The 27370-nt window shown below is 44.6% G+C and overlaps 1 protein-coding gene across 1 annotated transcript; it reads right to left on the bottom strand.

Annotated features, from left to right (window-relative positions):
• Window positions 1–6278: 6278 nt before the first annotated feature.
• LOC115167259 (cysteine-rich secretory protein LCCL domain-containing 2) lies at window positions 6279–26038 on the bottom strand. The gene is made up of 13 exons (XM_029721491.1): window positions 25796–26038; window positions 23510–23894; window positions 20372–20490; window positions 17638–17770; window positions 15614–15729; window positions 14880–15136; window positions 14635–14762; window positions 14416–14546; window positions 14245–14288; window positions 14060–14132; window positions 12070–12145; window positions 9139–9269; window positions 6279–8113 (listed from the first exon to the last, which is right to left on the bottom strand). Exons 2-13 carry the CDS (start codon window positions 23777–23779, stop codon window positions 8062–8064), a joined length of 1530 nt encoding a protein of 509 aa, XP_029577351.1. The 5' UTR covers window positions 23780–23894; window positions 25796–26038; the 3' UTR covers window positions 6279–8061.
• Window positions 26039–27370: the final 1332 nt, after the last annotated feature.

The raw sequence follows: 27370 nt of genomic DNA, 5'->3' as shown, positions 1-27370 counted from the left end.
CATTCATTGGGGAGACTCTCTCCATGCAGACACACCTGGGCTCGGGTGTGTCCCAGGATAAATGCACCTCTTCCCCATTCATTGGGGAGACTCTCTCCATGCAGACACACCTGGGCTCGGGTGTGTCCCAGGATAAATGCACCTCTTCCCCATTCATTGGGGAGACTCTCTCCATGCAGACACACCTGGGCTCGGGTGTGTCCCAGGATAAATGCACCTCTTCCCCATTCATTGGGGAGACTCTCTCCATGCAGACACACCTGGGCTCGGGTGTGTCCCAGGATAAATGCACCTCTTCCCCATTCATTGGGGAGACTCTCTCCATGCAGACACAGACAGATTTTGGTTGTGGCATTTTTGTGGCCATTTGGTTTGTTTGCGTTGGCACCTTTCAATACCCCTCATTATCACATGTATACACGCGACCACTCACTTACACTGCTGACTGCTGACTAAACACACACCATTGTTAATTGTATTTACTTTACTTCAGTTAATAAATATATTTTGTTATTCTTTATCTCCACATTGTCTCCTTTTTGTTACGGGCTTCGAGACGGTTCGCGACAACATCATCTATTCTTCAACTTGGAATCACTGCTGGGTGACAAGTTTGTCTTCAAAAACAACATGGATTTATGATTTTTACTAGACATTTCAGGATTCCAAAGCTGGCACCAGTCAGTCACTGCTCATTGGTTGAACTATGTATCCACAGGCACCCATGTTTGATCACTAGGCTGTGAATCTTCAGGACACTTCCCAGCATGGAAGTGCGTCACTGAAAAAACAAACTTGGGGGCTGTTTCACTGTCAGTGTGATAAAACAGAACAATTTATCGCTCAGTCCTCATCCTCATATACAGTGAGCTCCAAAGTATTGGGACAGTGACATATTTTGATAGGTGGCTCTGTACTCCAGCACTTTGGATTTGAAATTATACAATGACTATGAGGTTAAAGTGCAGACTGTCAGCTTTACTTTGAGGATATTTACATCCATATTGAGTGAACAGTTTAGAAATTACAGCACTTTTTGTACATAGTCCAATCATTTTAGGGGACCAAAAGTATTGGGACAAATTCACTTATATGTTTATTAAAGTACTCAAAAGTGTATTATTTGGTCCCATAGTCATAGCACGCAATGACTACATCAAGCTTGAGACTCGACACATTCGTTGGATGCATTTGCTGTTTGTTTTGGTTGTGTTTCAGATTATTTTGTGCCCAATATAAATAAATTGTAAATAATGTATTGTGTCATTTTGGAGTCACTTTTATTGTAAATAATAATAGAATATGTCTATAAACACTTCTACATTGATGTGGATACTACCATGATTACGGATAATCCTGAATGAATCGTGAATAATGATGAGTGAGAAAGATACACAAATATCACACCCCAAGACATGCTAACCTCTCATCATTTTTGGGGGGGTATGATATTTGTGCGTCTAACTTTCTCTCTCATCATTATTCACGATTCATTCAGGATTATCCGTAATCATGGTAGCATCCACATTCATGTAGAAGTGTTTAGAAACATGTTCTATTTTTATTTACAATAAAACACTGTCCCAATACTTTTGGAGCTTACTGTACGTCTCTAGTCCCTACTACAATGTTGGTTTGTGGCTCCAGTCAGAACGGTCTGTCTAACTAAGTAGTATGCAGCATCGCCACAGATTCCCCATCAGTCCTGTGAAAGATACTCTTTGTTTCTCTGGTCTGAGTGGCTTCGCTCTGTGCCAGCAATCTACTCCACTCCCCAGGGGGACCTAGTCAATTCATCAATGAGAGCTGTTTTTATACTGAAACAATAGAAGAGACTGAATCAAACACAAATAACTGAGGGATGAGTCAATCAAACAACAAAGTGTAATTGTGTTAGTTTGCAGTCGTTTGGAAGCATTTGAAACGTTGCATTATGATTTGTATTGTGTAAGACAACTTGCTAGAAGTCCTTCACAGTTCAAACCTTCACGCTACAGTGTAGACACCACCTTAAGGGTAATACCAGAGTGTGTGTATGTTGGTAGGTTTGTGTTTATCGTGTCTTCGCCTGTTTAGAAGGTCATGACAGGCTGAATAAACCGGAGAGAAATGAAGATGGATTACACACTGTACAGTATGAAATGTAGAATGTGTTCACTGATGTCTCTGGCTCATGTAACTGTATTGTACTGTATTCTCAGATGTGGATCACAATGTAGCATTGGAGATGTCTGCCACACCATGTTGTGTTTGGGTAGTGTGCCAGTGATTACTTTCACAGATTGCAGGTGATTTACTGCCTCCACTCTACACCCCAGAGCCCTCAGGGGCTACCCCAGGTTTCCTCTGCTCATGTTATTTAGGGGCCCCTGACACCTCAACCCCCACAGCAGTGAGGAGTGAGAAGGTTGGGTGAATGGGACCCTGTGGGGCCAAGCCTACCCCTAACCCTAGCTTAATGTCCTCATCCCGGCTCAACCATAACCCTAACCCTAGCGTCAAGTCCTCAGCCCAAGCACCCTCTTGCAGTGACTTCTGATATGCTGCCAGGGGATACTGTGTAGATAAGGCAGGGATGCACCATCCTCCTCCATCAATCTGATCATACCTAAAACACTTGTCAAATGGGTCCTTCCCGTGACCTTTGTCCTCCCTCTTGCACTTCATCTCCTGCTACCTTTTTTTGGGAGTTATAATGAATAAATAACATTAGCCGATCCATACACCTATGCTAAAGGAAGCGCATTGATTTTTAATATTGATATATTAGAAATTCGGAAACATCACCCCATAGTGTTGCTAAGCAGCAGGCCAATGAAGCCAAGCATCCTCCCTAACATCACAGCAGTATCAGCCACCTTTGCACATTCCTCCATTTGGATCAAAATCCAGTCCTTTATCCTACATCCTCCCACACCACTAACCCAGTAGGCCCCATGTGTCTCCCTTCAGACCACATGCTGCATCACTATCAATCCCCCAGGAGGGAAAAACCCACTTAATTTACCTAGTCTGTCATATTAGTTTAAATCTGGAGTCCTCTTTTTGTTTTGGTGCAGTCTTCTTCTAACATCCTGGTCTTCCCCTAGTGAGTGCAGGGCATGTGGGCTATGTTAACCTAGTTTGAACAACAACTCCCTAACAGATGCAAATACAGCAATAACTCAACATCCATGGCTCCACAGCCGGAGAACCCAGATGGATCTTCTCTCACATCGCCTGGGGAAATACTGTATGATGTACTAGGATATTTTCCTCTACTGCGTTTACATCGATGCTGTCCACAACCTGTACATCTCATTAATGCTGTGTTTATCTTGAGGAGCCTTGAGGTCTGCAGGAATGTTTTCACCATACAGTGTATACCAGCCAAGGGTCAGCAGCCGATAAATGACAGATTCATTTATTAACTTGGACGCAGACGCTAATAGCTGTAGGTCACAGTGTCCAAGTGGTTTCCCCAACTCTGGTACTGTTGACTATGAACATGCCCATGTTGATCATCTCTCTGTTTGAGTAGAGTGGACAGTGTCTTTCATCATGAACTGTAGACTGTTGGACAAGCAGCATGGAGAGTGGTGGACACAGGACACACAGCACACTGTCCAGGGGAATGTTACAGAGGTGTACAAGGCCCCCAGAAAGGGGAGCCATGCTAGTAGGTCAGCAGTCCTGGCCTGTGAAGCCTCATTAAATCAAGCCAACAAACAGGAGGTTGATAACATGCAGCATATCCTGGAAGCTCCACGGTGCTTCCTCCAGGACGCACAGCTATGGCCACTTCCCCCAAAGGACTGCACTACAGTAATTACTGTACGGCCTTCCTCAGAAATGACTTCCAGCCCCCACACAGATGTTGATTAAACGATGTGTGAAGGTGAGATGCAGGAATTGTCCAGCACATCTGAAGGATGGAAAGGAAATGGAGCTGCCAGGCCTTGACTTAAAGACCACAGTTTTAGGAGGATCTACTGTATGAATTAAAGGGTTAATGAGTTGTTTAATGTAATTTGTGCAACATGTCCTCTTTCATGTCACTCAAATTTCAGGGGGAAACAAGGCAAGCACAAAGTCACTCTAAATTAGTCTCTGACCGTAGTCTGCCCGTAGTCTTTGACATTGTGGTTGATAATGGCACCCAATAATAGCAGAGAGATCTTCAACCAAAAGTCCCTGGAGGTTAAATTCAGCTGCTCACTAGCATACTGTAAATGATTGTAAGGAGTGCAAAGTCCTAGCTACAGGGACCTCAGCCAGATACCTTGCTTTTAAGAGCCCCTCCAACACACACACACTGAGGTCAGTGCATAGAACATTTGATATCCCCAGCAGAGGAGACAGGGCTCTCCTCCAGGCTACTTATGGAGAGCAGCTGGTCGATACAGTGTGTTGCTCCTGCTGCTGCTGCAGTGGGGCAGGATAAGGGCCGAGGCTGCAGGTTCTCCGCTGAAGGCCCTGCTGTTTGTTGTGCATTAGTGGCTGGGTTACAAGACAAGTGAGGCCTATTTGTTTATCCATCCCCTGCTGCTTCCCACTACTACAGTAACCCAACCAAACAGTCTGCAGCACGATGGAAGGTAATCTTAAGCAGAAGCAGGGAGATGGAGAGGAGCAGCTGGCTGCTGGATGGGTGAGCCTGCTGGAGTCGTTATGCCAAGATCCAGTGTTCTGGAGATAACAGACACACATACAGACACATAAACAGCCGTTCAGAGCCTCAGTTTCAACATAGCAGGGAGGAAATTAAAAACGTGTATTTGTATGACATTCAAACGGACGCGGCGTGTGCCAAGAGCGTCGAAAGAGCAAACTGGAACAAACTTGCATAACACTTGGTCCTCTCTCTCTGCACTTTGAGGGTCGTTAAAGGTTGAGTGGAGAGCGACACTCCATCTTCATCATCACTGGGAGTAAAACAGTCATCAGGCAGGCCAATAACAGCTGTTTATCAGCAGACCTAGCTCCAAGCTTCAGCCAGGCCCTTGCTGATCTTCCTCTCTTTTTTCTCCTCTCTCTCTCAAATTATGCCAGGCCCAGTGATTAAACACAGCCTCTTGCCAGTGTTAGACTGAGGTGTTTTTCAGATGTCTCTACATCAGGTCAATAACAAAGGCCCAGTCTGGGTTTGTGTGCTGAAGTAACACCACATGACCTTACTACTGTATGTCTTTCTAAATGACAGAATCAGAACGTACCACTGCTTAAAGAGTGTATCTCAAACTTAGACATTCTTCCAATGGTTCATGAGTCCTTATTTCCAATGCGTCTCCATTTGTCTGTCCTCAATGTGGAAAGCTGCGAAGTACAAAGAGCAAGAAACCCTGATGAAATGTCTAACATTATTATTTTACATCTATTGAGTAGCATACTTGTGTCATTACTGTGCTAACTCAGATCTACAGGACTACAGTATCAGCATACCATCTCTGTACTGTGCTAACTCAGATCTACAGGACTACGGTATCAGCATACCATCTCTGTACTGTGCTAACTCAGATCTACAGGACTACAGTATCAGCATACCATCTCTGTACTGTGCTAACTCAGATCTACAGGACTACGGTATCAGCATACCATCTCTGTACTGTGCTAACTCAGATCTACAGGACTACGGTATCAGCATACCATCTCTGTACTGTGCTAACTCAGATCTACAGGACTACGGTATCAGCATACCATCTCTGTACTGCGCTAACTCAGATCTACAGGACTACAGTATCAGCATACCATCTCTGTGCTAACTCAGATCTACAGGACTACAGTATCAGCATACCATCTCTGTGTTTCCTAAGGATAAGTGATCCTATTAACTGAGTGGGAATCTGTTACACCCCATTCCTGCATGTCTGTACCCACCAGAGGCAGACCAAGGCCAGTTCAGATCGTGTCTGTGAAGTTGTTCCAAAGATAATAGGCCTAACCTGGGTGGCCTAGGTCTCTATTCCATTCATGCCTGCTGTGGACCTTAGCATGCTTGTCATCTGACTGCTCCAGTCATATGATCTGGTTCAAGCTGTGTTGCTGTACAAGCTGTGTTGCTGTACAAGCTGTGTTGCTGTACAAGCTGTGTTGCTGTACAAGATGTGTTGCTGTACAAGATGTGTTGCTGTACAAGATGTGTTGCTGTACAAGATGTGTTGCTGTACAAGATGTGTTGCTGTAGTTGGATTGTTGAGAAATAAGTATTTATGCTAAATTGCTAAAGGAACATGTGCCTACTACCAAGGCAAATGTACCCATTGTATCCTACTATATCCAGCGTACAAAATAAACAAACATTCTAACTATTTCAAACTTTAATTATTTTCAAATTGTGCAAAAAAAATACAAAAACCCCATCCAATGCCTATAAACACCATACAAACTAGACAAACAAACAAAATAACACACCACATATATTTAGAAAGATAGCTTTACAGCATAGAGAACAGTTCAGAAAAGACAAATCTAAGTATTACACTCCATTTACAAAGCTGTACAAACCATTAACATTTCCCTAAAGATTGCCCATGTACTATAAGACTGAGGTAGCCTAAAAAAAAACGTAGAAAGATGAAAACTAAAACAAAGAGATTGGCTGCACTGCTGTCCAGTCTAGCTTAGGGATAGATAGAGGATACCTAATGTCCTTCTTTAGGAGACCCAAAACCTCCAGCATCAATTTACATAGATTTACTCTCCTCTCACAACAAAGCCTCAGCATTTAAGAGGATATTCCCCAACTGAAGCCTGCCTCTGTATGCCTTCCTGCTGGATAAGTAACTATGTATTACATCCCTGGGTATGAGTGGTTTAAACAGATCCATGTTCTGCATCCTCTGTGTATTTTACAAATCATTACCTAGTCATGAATCCTAACTGAAGCCTGCTGATAGGAACACTCGGCACACCTTTCTCACATTGGACTGTATAAGACCCTCTTTCTACAAAACCTACAACATTCAACTGTCTTAAGTGGGGACAAACTCAACCTATCGTAGAGTATTTTTCTTATTCAATCAAAACACATGGCATCAAGAGAGGAAAGGGGGGAATAAAGCAGTGAGCTATTATAAATACGGAATCATTTTTCAAACAAGAACATCGTTCATCTGTGAATGTCCTTGGATGAAGCCAGATATGCCACCATTTTGAAAGCCCTGCCCACACAAGCTCCCATTGCCTTCCTGAGCTCACCGTGGACAGAATATTGCTACAATGTTTTTGTACCTTAACCAGATCGTCTGAACATTATTGACACTGGAAGTCGTACAAGCTGTATTCAGGAAAGGTTTATTTTCCTTGGAGGTATGCCTTCCCCTCCTCATTCCCCTTCCCTTCCTACGCAACCCCCAAGTCTGTCTGTCTCTGTCTGCCTGTCTGTCCACTGTGAGCTCGTCCAGCCAAACACAGATCCTCTCCTAACTCAAGCACCATGGCCTATCCGCCAAAGGTAAAGACCACAATGAAAGCATAAATGGGTTAGGAAAGCGGAGACAAGCTTCAAAATACATTATCAACACATATAAAACTGTCAATATACACCCATTTAAGAAGGAAAAAATTAATTAATTAAATATGTACAGAATGATTAAATACAGTGATCAATATACATTCCTGTGTATGGAGACCAATGATTGACTTTTGTATTAAGAACATAAAATATAAACAAATATGACATATTTGATTTGAAATCTAACTACATGTCAAGACGCAGAGATCCAGCACCAGCTGTTCTATTGGTCTTTGATGTTACACATCATTTTGCATTTACCGCTTGTGTATCTAACAAAAATATCCACATCTGGAGTTTAAAGGTGAGAAGGGTAGGAGAAGACAGAAGGGTTCTTTGTGATGTTAGCCACCGAATTGAGCAGTCAGCTACTGTTTATTAGCTAAGAGAGGGAGAAGTGTCTGTTGGTCCAACGGGAAGTTATGCTTCCTCCCAAAGTGGGGGACAGAGACAGATGGGAGGAGTTGCCATGGCATCGAACCTGTGGGCACTTCCTGCCCCTTGAGAGCAGATGGGGGACCCTGTTAGTCCCTGAAACAATGAGTGAGAGGCCCTGAGATGGAGGAGACTCACTCCCTCACAGCAAAAACACGGAACGAGCCACCGTCTGGATTGCTCTTACTGCAAAAGAGAAGTGAGAAAGACGGTTACATTGAGCATTCATTCATGAACTCAAACAGTTAACCAGTGTCCTTTCAACTCATTACTAAGATTAAAGTGACATAAATCTAAATATAACTAAAATAAGAAAAAACATATTGCTGTCAAGTCAGTCAGTTGTTTTGTGGACCAAATGTATTTTTGTCATTGTTCGTGTGTGGCTCCAATTCAAGTCAGCCTGTTGCTCATGACATCCTACAATAAGAGTAGCGTAATCACAGTGGTCGTATCTGGAAACGACTCAAACACTGGCTCATTGTTAGCCATGCTGTTACAGTGACTGAGTGATCTTTCCAACAACCACTATTGACTACTGTGCTGGGCTTGACGGCTTTGTTATTAATTCAGTAGTGGAGGCCTTGAAGGCCTGCCAATCTCAGTAATGTCAGGATGATGCCCGTCCCATTGGCATCAGATTGGCTGCAATTACCGCCGACAGCTTTTCCATTCCCGGGTAAATGGACAGGCTGTGATTATTTCCTCCTTATTAAAGAACCGTCCACCCAACCAGCTACATGTACGCCCCACTTCCTAACAGCTGGGTCATCACTCAACCTCAGGATCAGTCTCTATCACACCAGGGGCTGACTGTTGATGGAAATGGTTGTAATACCATACTGTTCCCTGTCACTGACAGTCCATGTCCTCACTCACACTAAGGTTAAGGTGAGGGTCCCAGTGAGGGGGCCCTTGATTTCAGCATTAGATTTCACTGTACTCTAGATCAGCTGATTTTGGCCATGCAGCACTTTACACACTCCATTGAATGTCCGGGTAAAGTAAGCAAAGAGTTCATGTGTGGGCCGTCCGCACACCACACCACACCATTACTCTTGCACCCCTGTGTGCCAAACATGGACTTGGCGCCAATGGCTTTCGTGCTTGAGCCCTAGACCTCTGCCTGACAGGGGAGGGGTGTGCGAGGGAAGGGAGAGGGCAGGGAAGGGTATTTTACAGGGGAAGAGGAGGGTAGAGCAGGCACCCACCTCTCTGACTGGATGCCGTTCTTCAGGACGCCAACGTAACTCTTCTTCTTATCCAGGGGCAGGACGTCCACGTAGCCCCCGCCGGCTTGGATCACCCCGGCATGGATGGCTGCTCGGCAGATACTGGAGCGCTGAGGGAGGGGGGAATCAGAAGAGAGGGTTCAATATACCTCTCATGATATCAGATACAGCAATCATGGCTTATTATTCCATTTCACTATATCAGTAATAATTCTTGTATTAGGTACAGTGCAGGCACATACAGTGCACAGAGCCACACCAAATACAGTCAATGTATTAGTTTCCAGAGCATTCCATTTGTACAAATCCTGTACATGTACACATGCATGACATTAGCAAGGCCGAAGCCAGGCACATTATTATCAGGATGTAAACTGCTGCCCCACTCTGGATTACAGATGACAGACAGCAGCAGAGAGCTGTACACTCCACACGTGGTTCCAAGGCAGGGTATGATGCCTCCTGTCCCCCAGTCCGAAGCACTGAGTCTGGCTCCAGCGTGTCAGACCCTGGGTCCTTATCACTAACCTGGAAGCTCATTCATCACACTCCATCACACTAGTCTAGCCTAACACAGGCCACATTCCCTAGTCTCTGGTGAACCGAACTGGTGGCTGGGGACTTCTGTCATGTCAATATAGGCCTGTACTTCTCCTTCTGCTGTGTTTTGCTCAGTGTTGGCGCTGTGAATGTTTAAGTGGTAGAATCAGGCTCTGCCCTGACAAAATACAGTCATTAGGCCCTGTTTGAGATCTCTGGGAAACTGATGTGTCCAGTTGGACTACATCTAAGTGAAATAATGTTGGGGGAAAACAAGAGTCAACAAGTTCATTCGAGGCAACAACACTTAAAACATCAACTTCATGTAACTGGGTAAATTTTGGTCCAAAATGGTTCCCAGGGGAGCATCATTATTTGTTTCACTCCTTTCATCCACTGCAGTCTCACATTAGCTTACACATGCAATTTGCAACTTAGGCCAGAGGTGATGTTAGAATGACATATGGCGTGTCTCCAATGGCATATTATTCTCTATATAGTGCACTCCTTGTCACTAGAGCCGTATGTGTCTCTGGCCAGAGGTAGCGCTCTGTATGGAGTATAGTGTATCATTTGAGATTTGCCCTCAGGTCATTAGGAAGTGATAGAGGTGATCTGACAGGAACTGAGATGATGTGACAATAACAGAGGTGACAGTGTGTCCCACTGCTCCTCCCTCTCTGAGACTGGTCCTAAAGTCCTCTCCTGACACAGTCCCATGCCTCAGACCTCAGGCATACAATCTCTGGGCCAGTTATGAGTCATTCAGCCAGCCAGCCAGGGCTGAGCAGCTGTGTGTGGTCGAACCCAGCACTGGGAGAGACATTACTGGCGACCATTACCAGGCCAGCATCACCAGTGCTCCCATTCCGACTGTGTTCACACTGCTATTCAGAATTTGCTCGTGGTCGCCTTAGGCCACAGTCTCTTAAGTGTTCAACGGGGCTAGACCTCACTCATCTGCTGTCCAACATAAATCAGGTCAGTGTTCCAGTCAGATTATTATAATTTTTTTTTTACCTTTATTTAACCAGGTAGGCAAGTTGAGAACAAGTTCTCATTTACAATTGCGACCTGGCCAAGATAAAGCAAAGTAGTTCGACACATACAACAACACAGAGTTACACATGGAGTAAAACAAACATACAGTCAATAATACAGTAGAAAAATAAGTGTATATACAATGTGAGCAAATGAGGTGAGATAAGGGAGGTAAAGGCAAAAAAATGCCATGGTGGCAGAGTAAATACAATATAGCAAGTAAAACGCTGGAATGGTAGATTTGTAGTGGAAGAAAGTGCAAAGTAGAAATAGAAATAATGGGGTGCAAAGGTGCAAAATAAATAAACGCAGTAGGGGAAGGGGTAGTTGTTTGGGCTAAATTATAGATGGGCTATGTACAGGTGCAGTGATCTGTGAGCTGCTCTGACAGCTGGTGCTTAAAGCTAGTGAGGGAGATAAGTGTTTCCAGTTTCAGAGATTTTTGTAGTTCGTTCCGGTCATTGGCAGCAGAGAACTGGAAGGAGAGACGGCTAAAGGAGGAATTGGCTTTGGGGGTGACCAGAGAGATATACCTGCTGGAGCGCGTGCTACAGGTGGGTGCTGCTATGGTGACCAGTGAGCGGAGATAAGGGGGGACTTTACCTAGCAGGGTCTTGTAGATGACCTGGAGCCAGTGGGTTTGGCGACGAGTATGAAGCGAGGGCCAGCCAACGAGAGCGGTGGTCGCAGTGGTGGGTAGTATATGGGGCTTTGGTGACAAAACGGATGGTACTGTGATAGACTGCATCCAGTTTATTGAGTAGGGTATTGGAGGCTATTTTGTAAATGACATCGCCGAAGTCGAGGATCGGTAGGATGGTCAGTTTTACGAGGGTATGTTTGGCAGCATGAGTGAAGGATGCTTTGTTGCAAAATAGGAAGCCAATTCTAGATTTAACTTTGGATTGGAGATGTGAGTCTGGAAGGAGAGCTTACAGTCTAACCAGACACCTAGGTATTTGTAGTTGTCCACATATTCTAAGTCAGAACCGTCCAGAGTAGTGATGCTAGGCGGGCGGGCAGGTGTCGGCAGCGATCGGTTGAAGAGCATGCATTTAGTTTTACTTGTATTTAAGAGCATTTGGAGGCCACGGAAGGAGAGTTGTATGGAGTTGTATGAGAGTTGTATGGCATTGAAGCGTTGAAGCTCATCTGATACAGTTCTCTGGGGAGCAGACACACTGAGGTGTATCTGTCTGGCAGGCCCAGTTGGGACAAACTTATTGTCCTCTGTCAGTATGACCTCTCAGCTTTTCAGCATGGTCAGGAGGACAGGACAGGCGTGGTGAGGCCATTCTTGTATACCCAGTGACTATGTCCAGTACTTACCTCTGTGTAGAAGCTGTTCCCAACCACCGGAGCCCAGTAGGATGGCTCGTTCTTGCAGTTGGCCGGACAGAACACTCTGAGGGAGACACACATTGAGAATGCATTATTATTGACAAATACGATTGAATGGGCAGACCCATGGTTTATGTTGCAACAATGAGAAATGGAGGATTTATGCAAGAATTTGCCATTTAGCTAAATGTAATGTACAGTCGTGGCCAAAAGTTTTGAAAATGACAAATATTAATTTCCACAAAGTTTGCTTTTTGTCAGATGTTACTATGGAATACTGAAGTATAATTACAAGCATTTCATAAGTGTCAAAGGCTTTTATTGACAATTACATGAAGTTGATGCAAAGAGTCAATATTTGCAGTGTTGACCCTTCTTTTTCAAGACCTCTGCAATCCGCCCTGGCATGCTGTCAATTAACTTCTGGGCCACATCCTGACTGATGGCAGCCCATTCTTGGATAATCAATGCTTGGAGTTTGTCAGAATTTGTGGGTTTTTGTTTGTCCACCCGCCTCTTGAGGATTGACCACAAGTTCTCAATGGGATTAAGGTCTGGGGAGTTTCCTGGCCACGGACCAAAAATATCGATGTTTTGTTCCCCGAGCCACTTAGTTATCACTGTTGCCTTATGGCAAGGTGCTCCATCATGCTGGAAAAGGCATTGTTCGTCACCAAACTGTTCCTGGATAGTTGGGAGAAGTTGATCTCGGAGTATGTGTTTGTACCATTCTTTATTCATGGCTGTGTTCTTAGGCAAAATTGTGAGTGAGCCCACTCCCTTGGCTGAGAAGCAACTCCACACATGAATGGTCTCAGGATGCTTTACTGTTGGCATGATACAGGACTGATGGTAGCGCTCACCTTGTCTTCTCTGGACAAGCTTTTCTCCGGATGCCCCAAACAATTGGAAAGGGGATTTATCAGAGAAAATGACTTTACCCCAGTCCTCAGCAGTCCAATCCCTGTGCCTTTTGCAGAATATCAGTCTGCCCTGATGTTTTTCCTGGAGAGAAGTGGCTTCTTTGCTGCCCTTCTTGACACCAGGCCATCCTCCAAAAGTCTTCACCTCACTGTGCGTGCAGATGCACTCACACCTGCCTGCTGCCAATCCTGAGCAAGCTCTGTACTGGTGGTGCCCCGATTCCGCAGCTGAATCAACTTTAGGAGACGGTCCTGGCGCTTGCTGGACTTTCTTGGGTGCCCTGAAGCCTTCTTCACAACAATTGAACCACTCTCCTTAAAGTTCTTGATGATCCGATAAATGGTTGATTTAGGTGCAATCTTACTGGCAGCAATATCCTTGCCTGTGAAGCCCTTTTTGTGCAAAGCAATGATGATGGCAAGTGTTTCCTTGAAAGTAACCATGGTTGACAGAGGAAGAATAATGATTCCAAGCACCACCCTCCTTTTGAAGCTTCCAGTTTGTTATTCGAACTCAATCAGCATGACAGAGTGATCTCCAGCCTTGTCCTCGTCAACACTCACACCTGTGTTAACGAGAAAATCACTGACATGATGTCAGCTGGTCCTTTTGTGGCAGGGCTGAAATGCAGTGGAAATGTTTTTTTTGCATGGCAAAAGGGACTTGCAATTAATTGCAATTCATCTGATCAGTCTTCATAAAATTCTGGAGTATATGCAAATTGCCATCATACAAACTGAGGCAGCAGACTGTGAAAATTAATATTTGTGTCATTCTCAAAACTTTTGGCCACGACTGTATGTCATGTTATGAATAACCCTGACACATTTTCCGTAGAACTTCTGTAGAACAGAGGAAAGACTGACGCTTCCTTCTAGCAGAATCTGCATGTTTAGGAGATTCCAGTGGTTTTGTACTGAAGGTTTAAAGAATTTGGCCCAGAGCAGGAATCTGACTCTAATTAGATTTTGCTTACAAAGCAAAGCCCTTAATTCACAAGTCATCACTTCTTGTTGTGCGTGTGAAACATGGTGGGGGGAGAGGAGCTAGGCACCTTGGGCAGTTGGAGTAGGGCTTCTTGAAGGGGCAGATCTCCGCCACTGTTGCATAGCAGTCCACTGATTGTCCTGTGGCACAGAGAGGAGACATACGCCATTAACAGCTGCAATAGTCATCAGGTGAAGAAGCTAAAAACAAGGGTGTGCATGATCCACTTATTCTGGAAAAAGTTTGACTTACTTTCCACTTTGGACACCACAAATGCATTGCCGGCTTTGTATTTACTGTCAAGAGATCAAAGCCAGACGTTAGAAGACCATTACATTTCAGGAAATCATTCATTTCACAAACCATGAATGAGCATAGCAGGCAGAATGACGACAGAAAATAAAGACTGCCAGAAATATCTACCTGAATGACTCAATGCCGTTCTTTGTTGCCTTGACGAAGAATGGCAACTTGTCTTTCCTTGTAGTGTCCACCAGACCACCATTGTTATTGATGATGCCATAATGAATAGCAGCACGACAGATACTTGATTGCTGTAAAAACAGAAAAATAATCCTTAGAAACACATTCAGGCATACAAAATGTATAGTGTGAAATGTTGGACTTCAGTGTGAGACTCACCACATCATAGAAGAGCGTCCCCCACACTTTCCCTTTCTTGTTCTGGCAGTTAGCAGGGCAGTTGAATCTGTTGCAGGTTGCTCCCTTGCACTTGTCACGCATTCTGGTCTCACACTTGATGTTTTGGGCTGAGACAAATAAATTACTGGTCAATTGGGGATTTCAGTGGCATTCCTTCCCAAACACTACATTCAAACAGTCAATTCTGAAAGCCCCCAACCATGATTCCCACTAGTCAAACTCACCCAGGAAAGTGCTGGTGGGAGCCTTGGGAGTGGAAGGCTTCTTGGGAGCAGCAGGTTTGGGTCTGGGGACAGGCTTGGCGGTGGTGCGGGGTGACATGGGAATCTGAGCTTTCTCCACCTCGTTCATGTCCTCAGTCTCAGAACGCTGAGAGTCCCCCTTGAAGCAGAGGTTGTCCCTGCAGCTTCCTCCGTAGCTAGGAGGGCACTGGGAGCATGGGCGGCCATGTTGGTAAGGGGCCTCTCCGATCCAGTTTCCCCTGGGGAGGAGGAACGAGCACAGTGGTCAGGATGACTGGCTGGAAACTAATCAGCACTCAGCCGCCATGGCACATGGCCTTGTAATTATTCACATGTTCTTTGCACATTATCACACACTCTTAAAACCCTGAGTCCAGCTGGATAATGAAAACACACATGCTGTCCCTCTGGAAATTAAATGAGGGCTGTCTGGAACATTCTGCTTAGGACCTGTTTCTCTTTCCTTTATTATTTTTATATTTGAACTTCTGCTGGAATTTCAGAATTGGCCTCAATGTGCCATGAAATACTTCTTAGACAGACATTTTAACTGTAACATTGGACAGACAAATTCACATCCTGACATGTGCCCTCAAAAGTGTTTGGTATTAGATAAACACCCCATGTGGTGGTAAGAAGTATGTAAAACAGAACACTGGAGACGTGATGTGTGAATGAGTGGGGAAATGAGAGTAACGTTAGTGAGTTGGTCTTACTTGGGGGAGTAGTTACAGACGAGGTAAACAGCGTTCTCCCAGATCTCCCCCCACACGTTCATCCTGGGACACACGTGCACTGCACACCCCACACGACTAGTGGTGGCCCAGACCAGCTGCAGAGAAGACAACACTTCCATTAACATTGTTATTATAAAAGGATATTCGCATTGCTGACTCGTTGGTCTTTCTATGACCACACATCCATCTCCACTGATACAGTTCCTCAGCTCCACATAAAAGTGCAGACAACTCTACAAGCTAAAACTATGTGATTTGGAGCCCTGCAGCCTTTGAAAGGGCCTGTCATGGGTGGCTATGGAGGTCAGAGAAAGAGCCTCACAGACACATTAGTAGGAAGCACCACGTCGCTGTAGACCTCCCTCTTTCCTTTTCTCACTCATAGATCCCTCATTCCTGCCACAGGAAGTGGCTCCCATGCTGGGGTGTTGGAGGCAGATTGATGGGGCCACAGGGGCCCTTAGAAGAGGCTGCTCTTTCATTAGGCCCCAGTCAGAGGGAGATAGATGTCGAATGTGACCACAGTTTGTTTCCTGCGACATTCTGTGATCATTCTCATGATCCAGTTTAATAATGTAAATAAATGATACTGGCAGTTGCTCAGACCGAACAAAGACAACTCTGGACAGGCCCAGTTCCTCTGTCAATATGGAGATGGAGTTAAATCAAATCAAAGTTTAATGGTCATATGCACAAAGTACAGTGAAATGCTTGCTTGCTAACTCTCCTCAACAATGCAGTACAATAACAGTATCACTCAAAAATCAAACGCCAAATACAAAAGTGAAAAATAACAAGCACTATAGTAATACATTTTTTATATATATTACTTAAATGTAAAGCTATAGGCATCACCTATGGATTTGACAGCCAGGCAGTCCTACTACTGAGAGCTTATTACATGACTCCAATACCACTCTTTCCCCCTGTACCCCTAATTCTCCTTCCCTCTCTCTGACTCTCACTCCTCCCCTCTCTCTTTCAGGAATGTGTGTCCCTTTCCTGGGCCAGTGAGAGGCCACAGGCAGTATTGACTTAGAGACAATGACTCAGCATAGACACCGCACTGCTACACAACTACAGCATACACAGAGATGTGATGATGAGGGCTGGGGCCTGTGGTAAAGCTCTGTGTCATCCCAGAGACTGACTGTGAGGATACTGACCCGGAGGGGCTAGCATAACCTAGCTTAGCAGTGTTATGATAGGGATTGGACCCCAACTATGCTACGCTACGCTAGTATTTCTAGAAAATGAAAGGCAGAAACAAGGAGAGGGTGTTCAGACTTGGCATTGTTCACCACATTCCATCTTCAAAGGAATCCAGGTCAAACACAGAGATGATTGGTGTGTCTGGGAAGTGTTTCCAGATGCTAGTGACCTGGTTTCCCGTGTGAAGTATGCAGATGCAGGAGGATGGGTCAGGCTGTTTTCACAAACCCATCCCAGCTACAAAGTAAAGTCTTTGAGGAGAGGAGGCCAATTCTCCCTCTTTATCCCCCTCTTGTCCCTCTCTTCCCCGCTGTTTATTCCTCTTTCTTACCCTTTGTTTCACCCTTTCTGCTGTGATGGTTTAATGGTCCTGAGGCAGCACATATCTTCCCCTGTCACTACATTACTGTGCCCCCATGTGGTCCTATGGTAACCACACTGTTTAAAGCACTCCCCCAGTTTTTAGTTAATGGACACCCATTGAAGAGGCTGCAGGTAACACGTTTTTACACAGGACCTGAATACCTGCAGCAGCATCACCTTTAAAAGTCACGTGCTGTCTATTATAGACTGATGGTAGAGAGGAGACATATGACCTTGAACACTGCACAAGCTCATACACAGATCATCTATATTAGTTCAAAGGGAATCTGAAAAAAAAAACAATTTCATATGGATTTCGATCCAAATGTGGTATGCTGTTCATGGAGGAACTGTTGAGGGAAGTACTCATGAACTCAAAGCTCCAAATTCAGAACCCCCAACCCCTTTCTCCCCCAGCCAAGACTCACCTGGGTGTAGTGGGTGCACATGGGCCCTGAACAGCGGTCGGGACACCAGGGATTGCACTCATGTTGGTAGGGGTAGGTGTAGTCCTTCACCTCATCATACCAGGCCTGGACGTGGTTGGCCGGGGAGCGGTACCTGCAGACACAGAGAGAGCAGCATCAGCCTCAGCAGCACAGAGCTCATACAGGAGGACCTCCAGCTGCCAGGGCCACATGAGGGATATCTGAGGGGGCTGCCAGGTGCTTTGGCTGGGCTTGAGACACACTGCACCAGCCTCTCCTCAGGCCTCCACTGATTAGTCCAGTTCTGACCCAGCAGACACACTCACAGCCTGTTTCCCTCCAACACTGAGGAACACGAGCCGCGCTGAGAAAAAAATTACAAAAACTAAACACGGCTCCACAGCCTGTCGAATCAATTATGGCCCTTTATTGTAAACATCTCTTTTTACGGTATTGAAAAGTGCTGAGACTACAAAATCGCAGTGGAGAGGGAGAAAAACAGACATAGCCGGCATCAGAAGAGAGAGAAAGGGAGAGGGGGAGAGAGGGGACTGTGACAGCCCGAGCAAGCGGATTCCTGGAATGGCACCTGCTGAGGGAGCCCTCCACTGTCATACACAAAGAGCCCCACTGTCAGGCTGCAATGCTCTGAATACACTAACAAACACACAGCACAAACACATACACTGAGTATACCCAACATTATGAATACCTTCCTAATATTAAGTTGCACTCCACCCCCCCCCCCAAAAGAACAGCCTCAATTTGACAGGGCATGAAAGCTTTTCACAAGGATGCAGGCCCATGTTTTTAAATGTTTAATTTTAGTCATTTAGCAGACACTCTTGTCCAGAGCAACATACAGTTAATGCATTCATCTTAAGATAGTTACTGAAGATGGGACAACCACATATCACACAAATAGAAAGACATTTTTCTTCTATAACAGTTATCAGTAGAGTCAGAGCTAGAAGTGGAGGTGGAGTGTGTATGTGGGGGGGTCACATTTTTGTGGGGGGGGGGGGGGGGTCGAGGTGAGGAGGAGGATTATTTAAGATACTGTTTGAAGAGCCTAAAATATTATTTTGTGTCAGCCCAATTGAGACCTAGACAAAATCAGTGGATTAATTTCTCTCTTAAGACATAGTTTAAGGTAATTAAGCAAAATCAGGCCAAACTGCTGAGGTCAAACTGCTGAGTTTGCCCCCATACGACCCCACCTTCATCCCTGCAACTCAGGATAGCAGATTTAAACAGTGGATGCAGAAAGGCATCACATCATTCAGTACAATTATAAGGAATGGGGACCTAGAGAACTTCCAGGACCTAAGTAAAAAACATGGCTTGGATAAACAAGATTTTTACAGATACCTACAAGTTCAACACTATTTCTTAAGGAAGATAAAAGTGATTGACCCTCGAGCACCTCAAAAATGTATCCAAGTATTCACTAACGCATACAACTTGGGGTATCAAAAAAAATATTTCCAATCTTTACTTGGGTATTCAATCCTCAAAGAAACAATCTACAAACTATATTAAACAGAAATGGGAGGAGGAACTTAACATGGAAATAACTGATGAAACATGGTTGAACATATTTGAGACTCAACAAAGCTCCACCAACTCAAGGTCATGGAGAGAATTCTGTTGGAAGAATGTTATACGATCTAACATTGGAAAGATAATGGATTTTGACATAGAACAAACATTCATTTCTTTGTACTTGGATGAAATAGCTGATGACTTACACAGAGAAAAGTACCTCTTGAAGGTCCTACTGGCAGCAAGTAAAAAGGCTGTCACTAGGAAATGGCTGCAAAAAGACCCTCCCACCGTGACACAATGAATAGACATTGTCAAAAAAATACACCATATGGAGCATATGACCTTTGCTCTAAGAACTCAACAGGAGAGAGGTCAGGAACACTGGGAAAAATGGGTTTCGTACTTGAAAATTGCCTAATTCAAAGAGGATGTTGATGTAACTAATCTGATGAACGTATGATGCACGCTGTAACTGACAGATCTTTTTTGTTGTTCTTTTACTTCATTTGTACTTTCTTTGTGTTCCTCAATAAAAACAAAATAACATTTGAAAAAAGACACTGTCTGATGAGGTAGGGTTTCAGATGTTTTCGGAAGATGGGCAGGGACTCTGCTGTCCTAGTTTCAGGGGGAAGCTGGCTCCACCATTGGGGTGCTAGGACAGAGAAGAGCTTGGACTGGGCTGAGCCGGAGCTGCACTCCCGTAGGCATCCAAAAGTTGGCTAGATGTGATTTGGGTGGTGGACCATTCTTGATACACACGAGAAACTGTTCCCTGACTCCTACTACCATACCCCATTCAAAGGCACTTAAATCTTTTGTCTTGCTCATTCACCCTCTGAATGGCACACATACACAATCTATGTCTTAATTGTCTCAAGGCTTAAAAATCCTTCTTTAACTTGTCTTCTCCCCTTCAGCTACGCTGATTGAAGTGGATTTAACCAGTGACATCAATAAGGGATCATAGTTTTCACCTGGTCAGTCTATGTCATGGAAAGAGCAGATGTTCATAATGTTTTGTTCACTCAGTGTACATCCACACACAACAGCCACACTACAGACTCACATAGACTCAGTAGCAGACAACATATGGCACAAAGAGTGTGTGTGTGTGTGTGTGTGTGTGTGTGCGCGCGAAGTGTACATGTGTGTATGCATTTGTGTGTGTGTCATATTGTCTTACCTGCCCCAGTGAACAGCGAGGTTCTGACCGATGGACATGAGCAGGTCCTTAGGTCCATGTTCCCACTGGCATGCCTCTGCCCAGTGAGTGGCTGACCTCTCCAGCTCATCATCCCAGACCTGGAAACACACAAATAACACTGTTAGAAAAAAGTTGTAACACTAAAACTCACACATTTCAGTATCATTAATGACACCTGTGACACACTCCAACATATGATCAGTGAACAGTGAGACAGACCCATCAGAACTACCTTTATCCATGGCCATCACCACAGCTAGACTTAGCCCAGCTGCTTTAATATCAGGCCATCAGCTAGATCCCCTCCATATAATAATGCTCCTCCTGTCTCCTCATAGCTACCTACCTAACCGCTAGCTACCTTTGTAGGCCTCTGCTCTCCCTCTTCCTTCCCAGGCAGCTGAAATTGATCTGGATACAAGTAAAACATTAGCTTTAGCCCAGGAAATGTGAGTGGAGCAGCGCCTGGCCCCGCTCCACTACAAATCCCCAGCAATCACAGCTGAATTAGGCATATTTCCTGAGCGGGTTTCTCTCTCTACCCGTGGAAAAGAGGGTGGAAAGGGGGTGGATGCACCTCATCTCTGCCACCACTCTCACCACTAGGATATGGCGGAGGAGGGGGGAGGAGAGGACTCGTACAGTGTGGCGCCTCACAGTGTCTCTCCTCAGTACATTTCCAGGCCCTTGGTGGTCACCACCACCACACATACAAATACATACACATACATATGCATGCCCATGACTATGCCAGCTCGGCTATACCCCCAGTCCTGTCCTCAGAACCAAGCTTGTTGGCAGAGGCCTTGGCAGAGAACAGAAGAGCAGGGCAGAGGGAGACTTCATGGCCCTTCCTCTCCTGCCAGACCACAGTCACACAGACAAGACATCACACTGTCAGTAGTACATCTGTACTACATCAACCCCCCCCCCCCCCGAGTCTGTCCATCTAAACTATAATAACCTTAACCTCAGCACACCCTTACCCAGTCACCACATTTCATAAACACTATCCCTCTCAATAACATTCAGTGCTCTCTCTTCTCCATAGTCCCCTTCCCACTCTATCCATCCCTCCTTCATGTAGCACTCTGTTTCTCCTCCACTGGCCACTCTGATTCTCTCTGTCCTCCCCTGGCCTACCCTGTCCTCATTCACCCCTCTCTGCAGTGTCTGACTCCCAGCAGGTAGTGTAGAGTCGGTGTAATTATCCTCCCAGTAAGCCAGCTCCTCTCCAGGCTGCCAGCAGTTGACTACCATGAGCTCATCTTTTCCAGGAGAGAAGATTGTTGTGGTGTTGTGTTCTAGCTTGAAATATACTTATTCATGTTACCATACTAGAACTTATTGATTACTTTACATGTATAATGAATGTATATGTTGGGGATCAATGTAGGGTAGATAGAACCTAGGTGTAGAGAAAGTTACTGAGTGAGACAAGGGGGAGTGCAGAAAGTTTACATTCTGTCAAAACATGGTATTGTTAAATATCATGGCTCCTAAGGAGGGAAGCAAAGGGCAAACAGTCTGGTTTCAGTCACTGATAAGGTAGGACAGTTGTGGACCAGGGTGAGGAAGTCAGCCTGAGGTCAGATGAAGTGAGAAGGAACAGTCCTATTACACACACATATACTTCCACACCCAGGAAGGTTCTTGCATCAGGCAGGGCCATGACTACACCAGTGAGAGGAACCAATTAAGTTCTTGACTAGCAACAGAGATGTATTGGCTGTCTAGATGTTGACTGCGCCGAGAAGGAAGGTATAAATATTTGTTCTTGTGTAATCATGTCTTTGTCTTTGCAGCTGTATGAACCAGTGGGTGAATAAACTCGGTTTGAGCTTTTTCTAGATGTCCATGAGTTTTTACTCTGTTTGTTCAGAACCTAACAGTAGTAAAACCAAAACCCTCCCATTGAAAGTGGAGCCTATAAACACTCACCTACATTATATCACTGTCTCATAAACATAAGACCTTGGTATTTCCTGAGCAACAGAGACTGATGTTGATGTTTACCTCCATCTCTCTGTACTATCTAGTAATAATACATTGGTGGGTGCTTATATTTGTCCTATTTCACATTTGTGAATTGGAAATGTGTTTTTTTGCCTATCCCAACTGGGGGGGGGGGGGGGGTCACGGCCAGGGTCAGCCAATATCAATGGCAACCCTGGAGCAATTAGGGATTTTTCACCTTAGTACCCGCAAAACACCAGTCTCAACGTCAACAGTGAAGAGGCGACTCTTGGATGCTGGCCTTCTAGGCAGAGTTTCTCTGCCCATCTTAATCTTATTTTTTATTGGCCAGTCTGAGATATGGCTTTTTCTTTGCACTCTGCCTAGAAGGCCAGCATCCTGGAGTCGCTTCTTCACTGTTGACGTTGAGACTGGTGTTTTGCGGGTACTATTTAATGAAGCTGCCAGTTAAGGGCTTGTGAGGCGTCTGTTTCTCAAACTAGACACTATAATGTACTTGTCCTCTTGTTCAGTTGTGCACCGGGGCCTCCTACTCCTCTTTCTATTCTGGTTAGAGCCAGTTTGCGCTGTTCTGTGAAGGGATTAGTACACAGCGTTGTACGAAATCTTCAGTTTCTTGGCAATTTCTCGCATGGAATAGCCTTAATTTCTCAGAACAAGAATAGACTGACAAGTTTCAGAAGAAAGTTCTTTGTTTCTGGCCATTTTGAGCCTGTAATCGAACCCACAAATGCCGATGCTTAAGATACGCAACTAGTCTAAAGAAGGCCAGTTGTATTGCTTCTTTAATCAGACCAACAGTTTTTAGCTGTGCTAACATAATTGCAAAAGGGTTTTCTAATGATCAATTAGCCTTTTAAAATGATAAACTTGGATTAGCTAACACAACGTGCCATTGAAACACCGGAGTGATGGTTGCTGATAATGGGCCTCTGTACACCTATGTAGATATTCCATTAAAAATCTGCCGTTTCCAGCTACAACAGTCATTTACAACATTAATGTCTACACTGTATTTCCGATCAATTTGATGTTATTTTAATGGACAAAAAAATTTGCTTTTCTTTCAAAAACAGGGATATTTCTAAGTGACCCCAAACTTTTGAACAGTAGTGTACATTTCAGGATTGCATTTCTCACCATGTACTCCATGTTGGATGCGGTGGGGTAGACTTGTCCCCTCAGTTTGTTGTGCAGTTGTAGAATCTCCCCACGGTCTGTCCACTGGATGGCCCGTCGGGTCCTACTACCCGCTGTGTTATCGGTGCTGTTCTGGTCATCCTGGTACCGGCTCAGTAGCTGCCTCAGCTCATTTGAGTCGGGCAGGAAGAGGGCAGCTCCTTCCCTGGCAGAGAGGACCAGGAGGGCGAGGGTGAGGGCTGAGAGCCAGCAGGGCATGGCAGCAGTCATCTCCGGTCTCTGGGACAGGTCTCTGGGCGTCTGTGTCTAGGGCTCTGGGTAGGCTGGGCAGACTACAGTGGGCAGCCTTGTGTGAGCTCTGGTCCTGAGCGCAGCAGAGACGATGCTGTTGGGAGAAAACACACTGTGAGCCGGCCAGCCAACAAAGCAGGCTACAGAGCAAAGCACATGGCCAGACAGACGACTGAGCTAACGCCAGAGAACCCTGGTTTTTGCCATAGGAAACTGTACTAGAGCTATTGAACCATTTTAATTGATGCATTTTCACTGGTTGCAATACATCAGTCCGGAAATGATATCACAGCAGATCTCACCACATTGAGAACAAGTTGCATAACTATTACCACAAGAACAAGGTGGAGTCCCGAGAGATTTTGCAACAATTATCCACAGTACTGTAGTATTCACAGGTGAGGCAATTAAATGAGTGGTATTACTCCATATCCAAGGATACACTCTCTCTACAAGGCTTTCAGTGGTCAGACAATATCTCATCAGTTTAATCTCCACATTGTACCTGATCATCTTCAGCTTGGCCAAATCCTTTCAAAGCTCTTTTCAGCTCTTTCATAATTCAGCAATTAGCTGGGGATATCCTTTCAGATCCATAATAATGACTAATTGTTATCTTACATCGATTGCTCAACACAGTGACTAAGGAAATTCACATTGTTAATTAGTTTCTTCTTTTGTCAGAGTCTTACACAGCCCCTTTGGAACTATGATCTATCAGTAAACATGAGTGCAGATATTTCATTAAAGCCATCAATTGTCCTTAATGACCCTGTATTCCAGAGTGATATATAATCTGGGTGGAAAGAGAATAATGTAGTCAGGTTCACTCTCCCGGGCAAAGAAGTCCATCATCTCTGTGACCTCTCTCTGATCCTCCTCTGGCTAACCTGCAAAATCACAATCTAAAACAGTAGAGGGAGAGAGGGAGTAGGGAAGAACTACAGCAGAAAAGGTTATTAGTTAATGAGAAAATGATGGATAGAGAGATGAAAATAGAGGGAGAGAAAGCCAAATAAAGAGAGAGGGGGGAAGAGCCAGATGCAGAGTTCTTTACTAAAACAGAAGATTTTAGTATGAATATGAGGTAGTGTGTGGTTCACATCTTCCTTTGCCACAGCACACAGGGCACAAGGCAGGCTCCCAGCCTCAGCCACAACCCCATTGGCCAGGAGAAGACAAACAGCAGGGCTACTAAATCAGCCGGCAGGAGAAGGCATGGCAGAGGGAGAAAGAAGGAAAGAGAGAGAGCAGTCATAGCACTGCTCCCTGCATCCTTCAATTCCCTCTCTCTCTCAGCCTGGAACGGCGGCTTGAGGTCTGACGGCCGGTCTGTGTCAACACACTGTCACAGAGCCAAGCAGCCACAGCCAGCGATGGGAGCCAGCCGGCTGGCCTGAGGCAGCCCAACCATTCCACCAAACCCCTCTGGCCCTCTCTTTGTGTCCCTGCCTACGTTCTCACACCAAACCTACACCAGCCTTTATTTCTGGGCCTTTCTCATCATTCTCATGAATGTTATACCTGAGTGACAGACAGAGCAGCCAGCCAGCCACACACACACACACACACACACAGGCCACCATGCTTACATATACAGGAGCTGGTGGGCTTTCACCTGGTGGCTCTGCAGTAGCTCTTCTGTCCAATACTTCCCCCAATGTCAAACCCAGAAATGTTATTAAATTGCTCTGTAGGAATTGACAACTGGGATTGACATTATAGCACAGAAGCGGAAATGTGGACAGTGATGATGGCTGGAGCACTGCACTTGCATGTGTTATAACAATGTTGAAACATTTAGTATTTCATGACAGGCTAATTCATTAACAACAACATTGATGAAGGAAAACATTTGTTTGATAAATACATTAACATATTATCAAATCTGAACATTATAAAACGTTTGAACTCAGTGGCACCCAAAAGCATAAGATTACATGGTGAATAGATGGTGCAGAATACACGTGATTAAATGTAGAAAAACATGCTAACCTCAATCACTGGCAATTATCCGGCAATTATCCAAAAGCTTCTGCGCCAGTTGAGTATTTCCCGTTTGCTAAATTGGTGCTGAAGTGGAACTGTACTCGTTGGCTGCAGTCCTAGAGGGCAGAGTAACTTTGTGACTTGATTAACTTTACGACGGCATCGCAGTGCTTTATATAGAGACCCTGCTGAACGAGCGAGGAGGGAAACAAATCTTAACTCTTCTTTCTTTAGTCACTCCCACAGCTCCCTCCTCAAGAAGGCTATGTTCTTGGCAAGCATCCTGCGCTCTGACGATTGATGTCGAAAGGAAAACACAAAGTATGTAATTCACTACGAACCAGAGCAATCGAAATGCGTAATAGAGTTTTGTATAACTTTTCTGTTTCTTTTCCAATCCAAAAGCTTTGCCAGAGTTTCTTAGACAGTTCATCGATAATTACCATTAGCCTATCAAAGATTATTGCCTGATTGTATATCATTATAGTCGGATACATGCAAATATAATGAATAATTCCACATACGATATTATTATAATTTGCTTTATTTTGATAGTGATAATGTAATTTGTGTATAATTGTATTAGTATTAATAATTCTCTATAGCTGTATTGTAATATATCCTTCATATGATATGATAGCTGGTATGATATTAGTTTATGGTTGAACAACTAGTCACTTGTTGGCTTTTTATTTTGATGCCTTGCTTTGATGCCACTCAAGGTATGCCATGACATAATGTCCTATTTCCATAGCAGAGTGGAGGGGCAGTTTGGTTCTAAAACAGAACAGTTGTAAATCAAACAGGAATGAAGAATAGGTGGTGCTCTTACTAGCTCTTCTCTCTTCACATGTGCAAACACTTCATTCACATCTGTACCAAGTACCCAGTTTGACAGAGCAGTCTCTTTATCTCCCTCCCTCTGGTACAGCTCAGCATTGTCTCTGTGAGGATGACTTAACCCATGGGCAATTCACATTTCTACCCCCAGGTATAGAGACCAAGACTCCCATCAGAGTGGGAATCCAAGGTGGAACTTTACACACACTGTGATTCACACACTGCATCACCAACCTCTACATCACACTCCACATGTAAAGTATAGCATACATGCCTACATCTTCTGTACTGACCCAGACCTGTGGATGTAAAGGCATGGTACTTGGCATGGTAGTACTCCATCATGATCTGACTGTCATCTAAACACACAGCCACATGAGACCACAGAGGGAGATGAAAAAGAGATGTCAGCTGGCCTTCATTTGACTTAGCAGCAGCACATGAAAGATGCACTAACAAACATGTTACATAGAAGAAACAAAAGTTTATGACACTTGGCACGGGCGGACACGAGGGGTGTTGACCCGCCAGACATGGATTAGGGTTGGCACGGTAACAGAGAAGCCGAGACTTCATGTGTGATGCTGAGAAGATGGTTCATCACGTTGTCACTGTATTTTACCTAGCAGAAGAAAAGCCAGCTGCACAGTGACCTAAATAGCTAAAAATGTTCTACCCATAATTCCTCCATAAAGTTGATATTGCTCTGAAACATTTAGGTTGTGAATTTCACAAGGAATG

Source organism: Salmo trutta, chromosome 29, assembly GCF_901001165.1.
Source record: "Salmo trutta chromosome 29, fSalTru1.1, whole genome shotgun sequence".
In the NCBI taxonomy this organism is placed as follows: domain Eukaryota; kingdom Metazoa; phylum Chordata; class Actinopteri; order Salmoniformes; family Salmonidae; genus Salmo; species Salmo trutta.
Note: the sequence above shows the minus strand (reverse complement) of the source record. Positions and strands in the feature narration are given on the sequence as shown.

Bases quoted from the DNA above. Each gene is read 5' to 3' on its own strand.
- LOC115167259 (XM_029721491.1), bottom strand. From the start codon at position 23,779: ATGACTGCTGCCATGCCCTGCTGGCTCTCAGCCCTCACCCTCGCCCTC. The intron at 15,730-17,637 runs GTGAGTCTTGGC...TCTTCTCTGCAG, and splicing joins TGTGCACCCACTACACCCAG to CTGGTCTGGGCCACCACTAG. The intron at 15,137-15,613 runs GTAAGACCAACT...CCTCCTCCCCAG, and splicing joins GTCTGTAACTACTCCCCCAA to GGGAAACTGGATCGGAGAGG.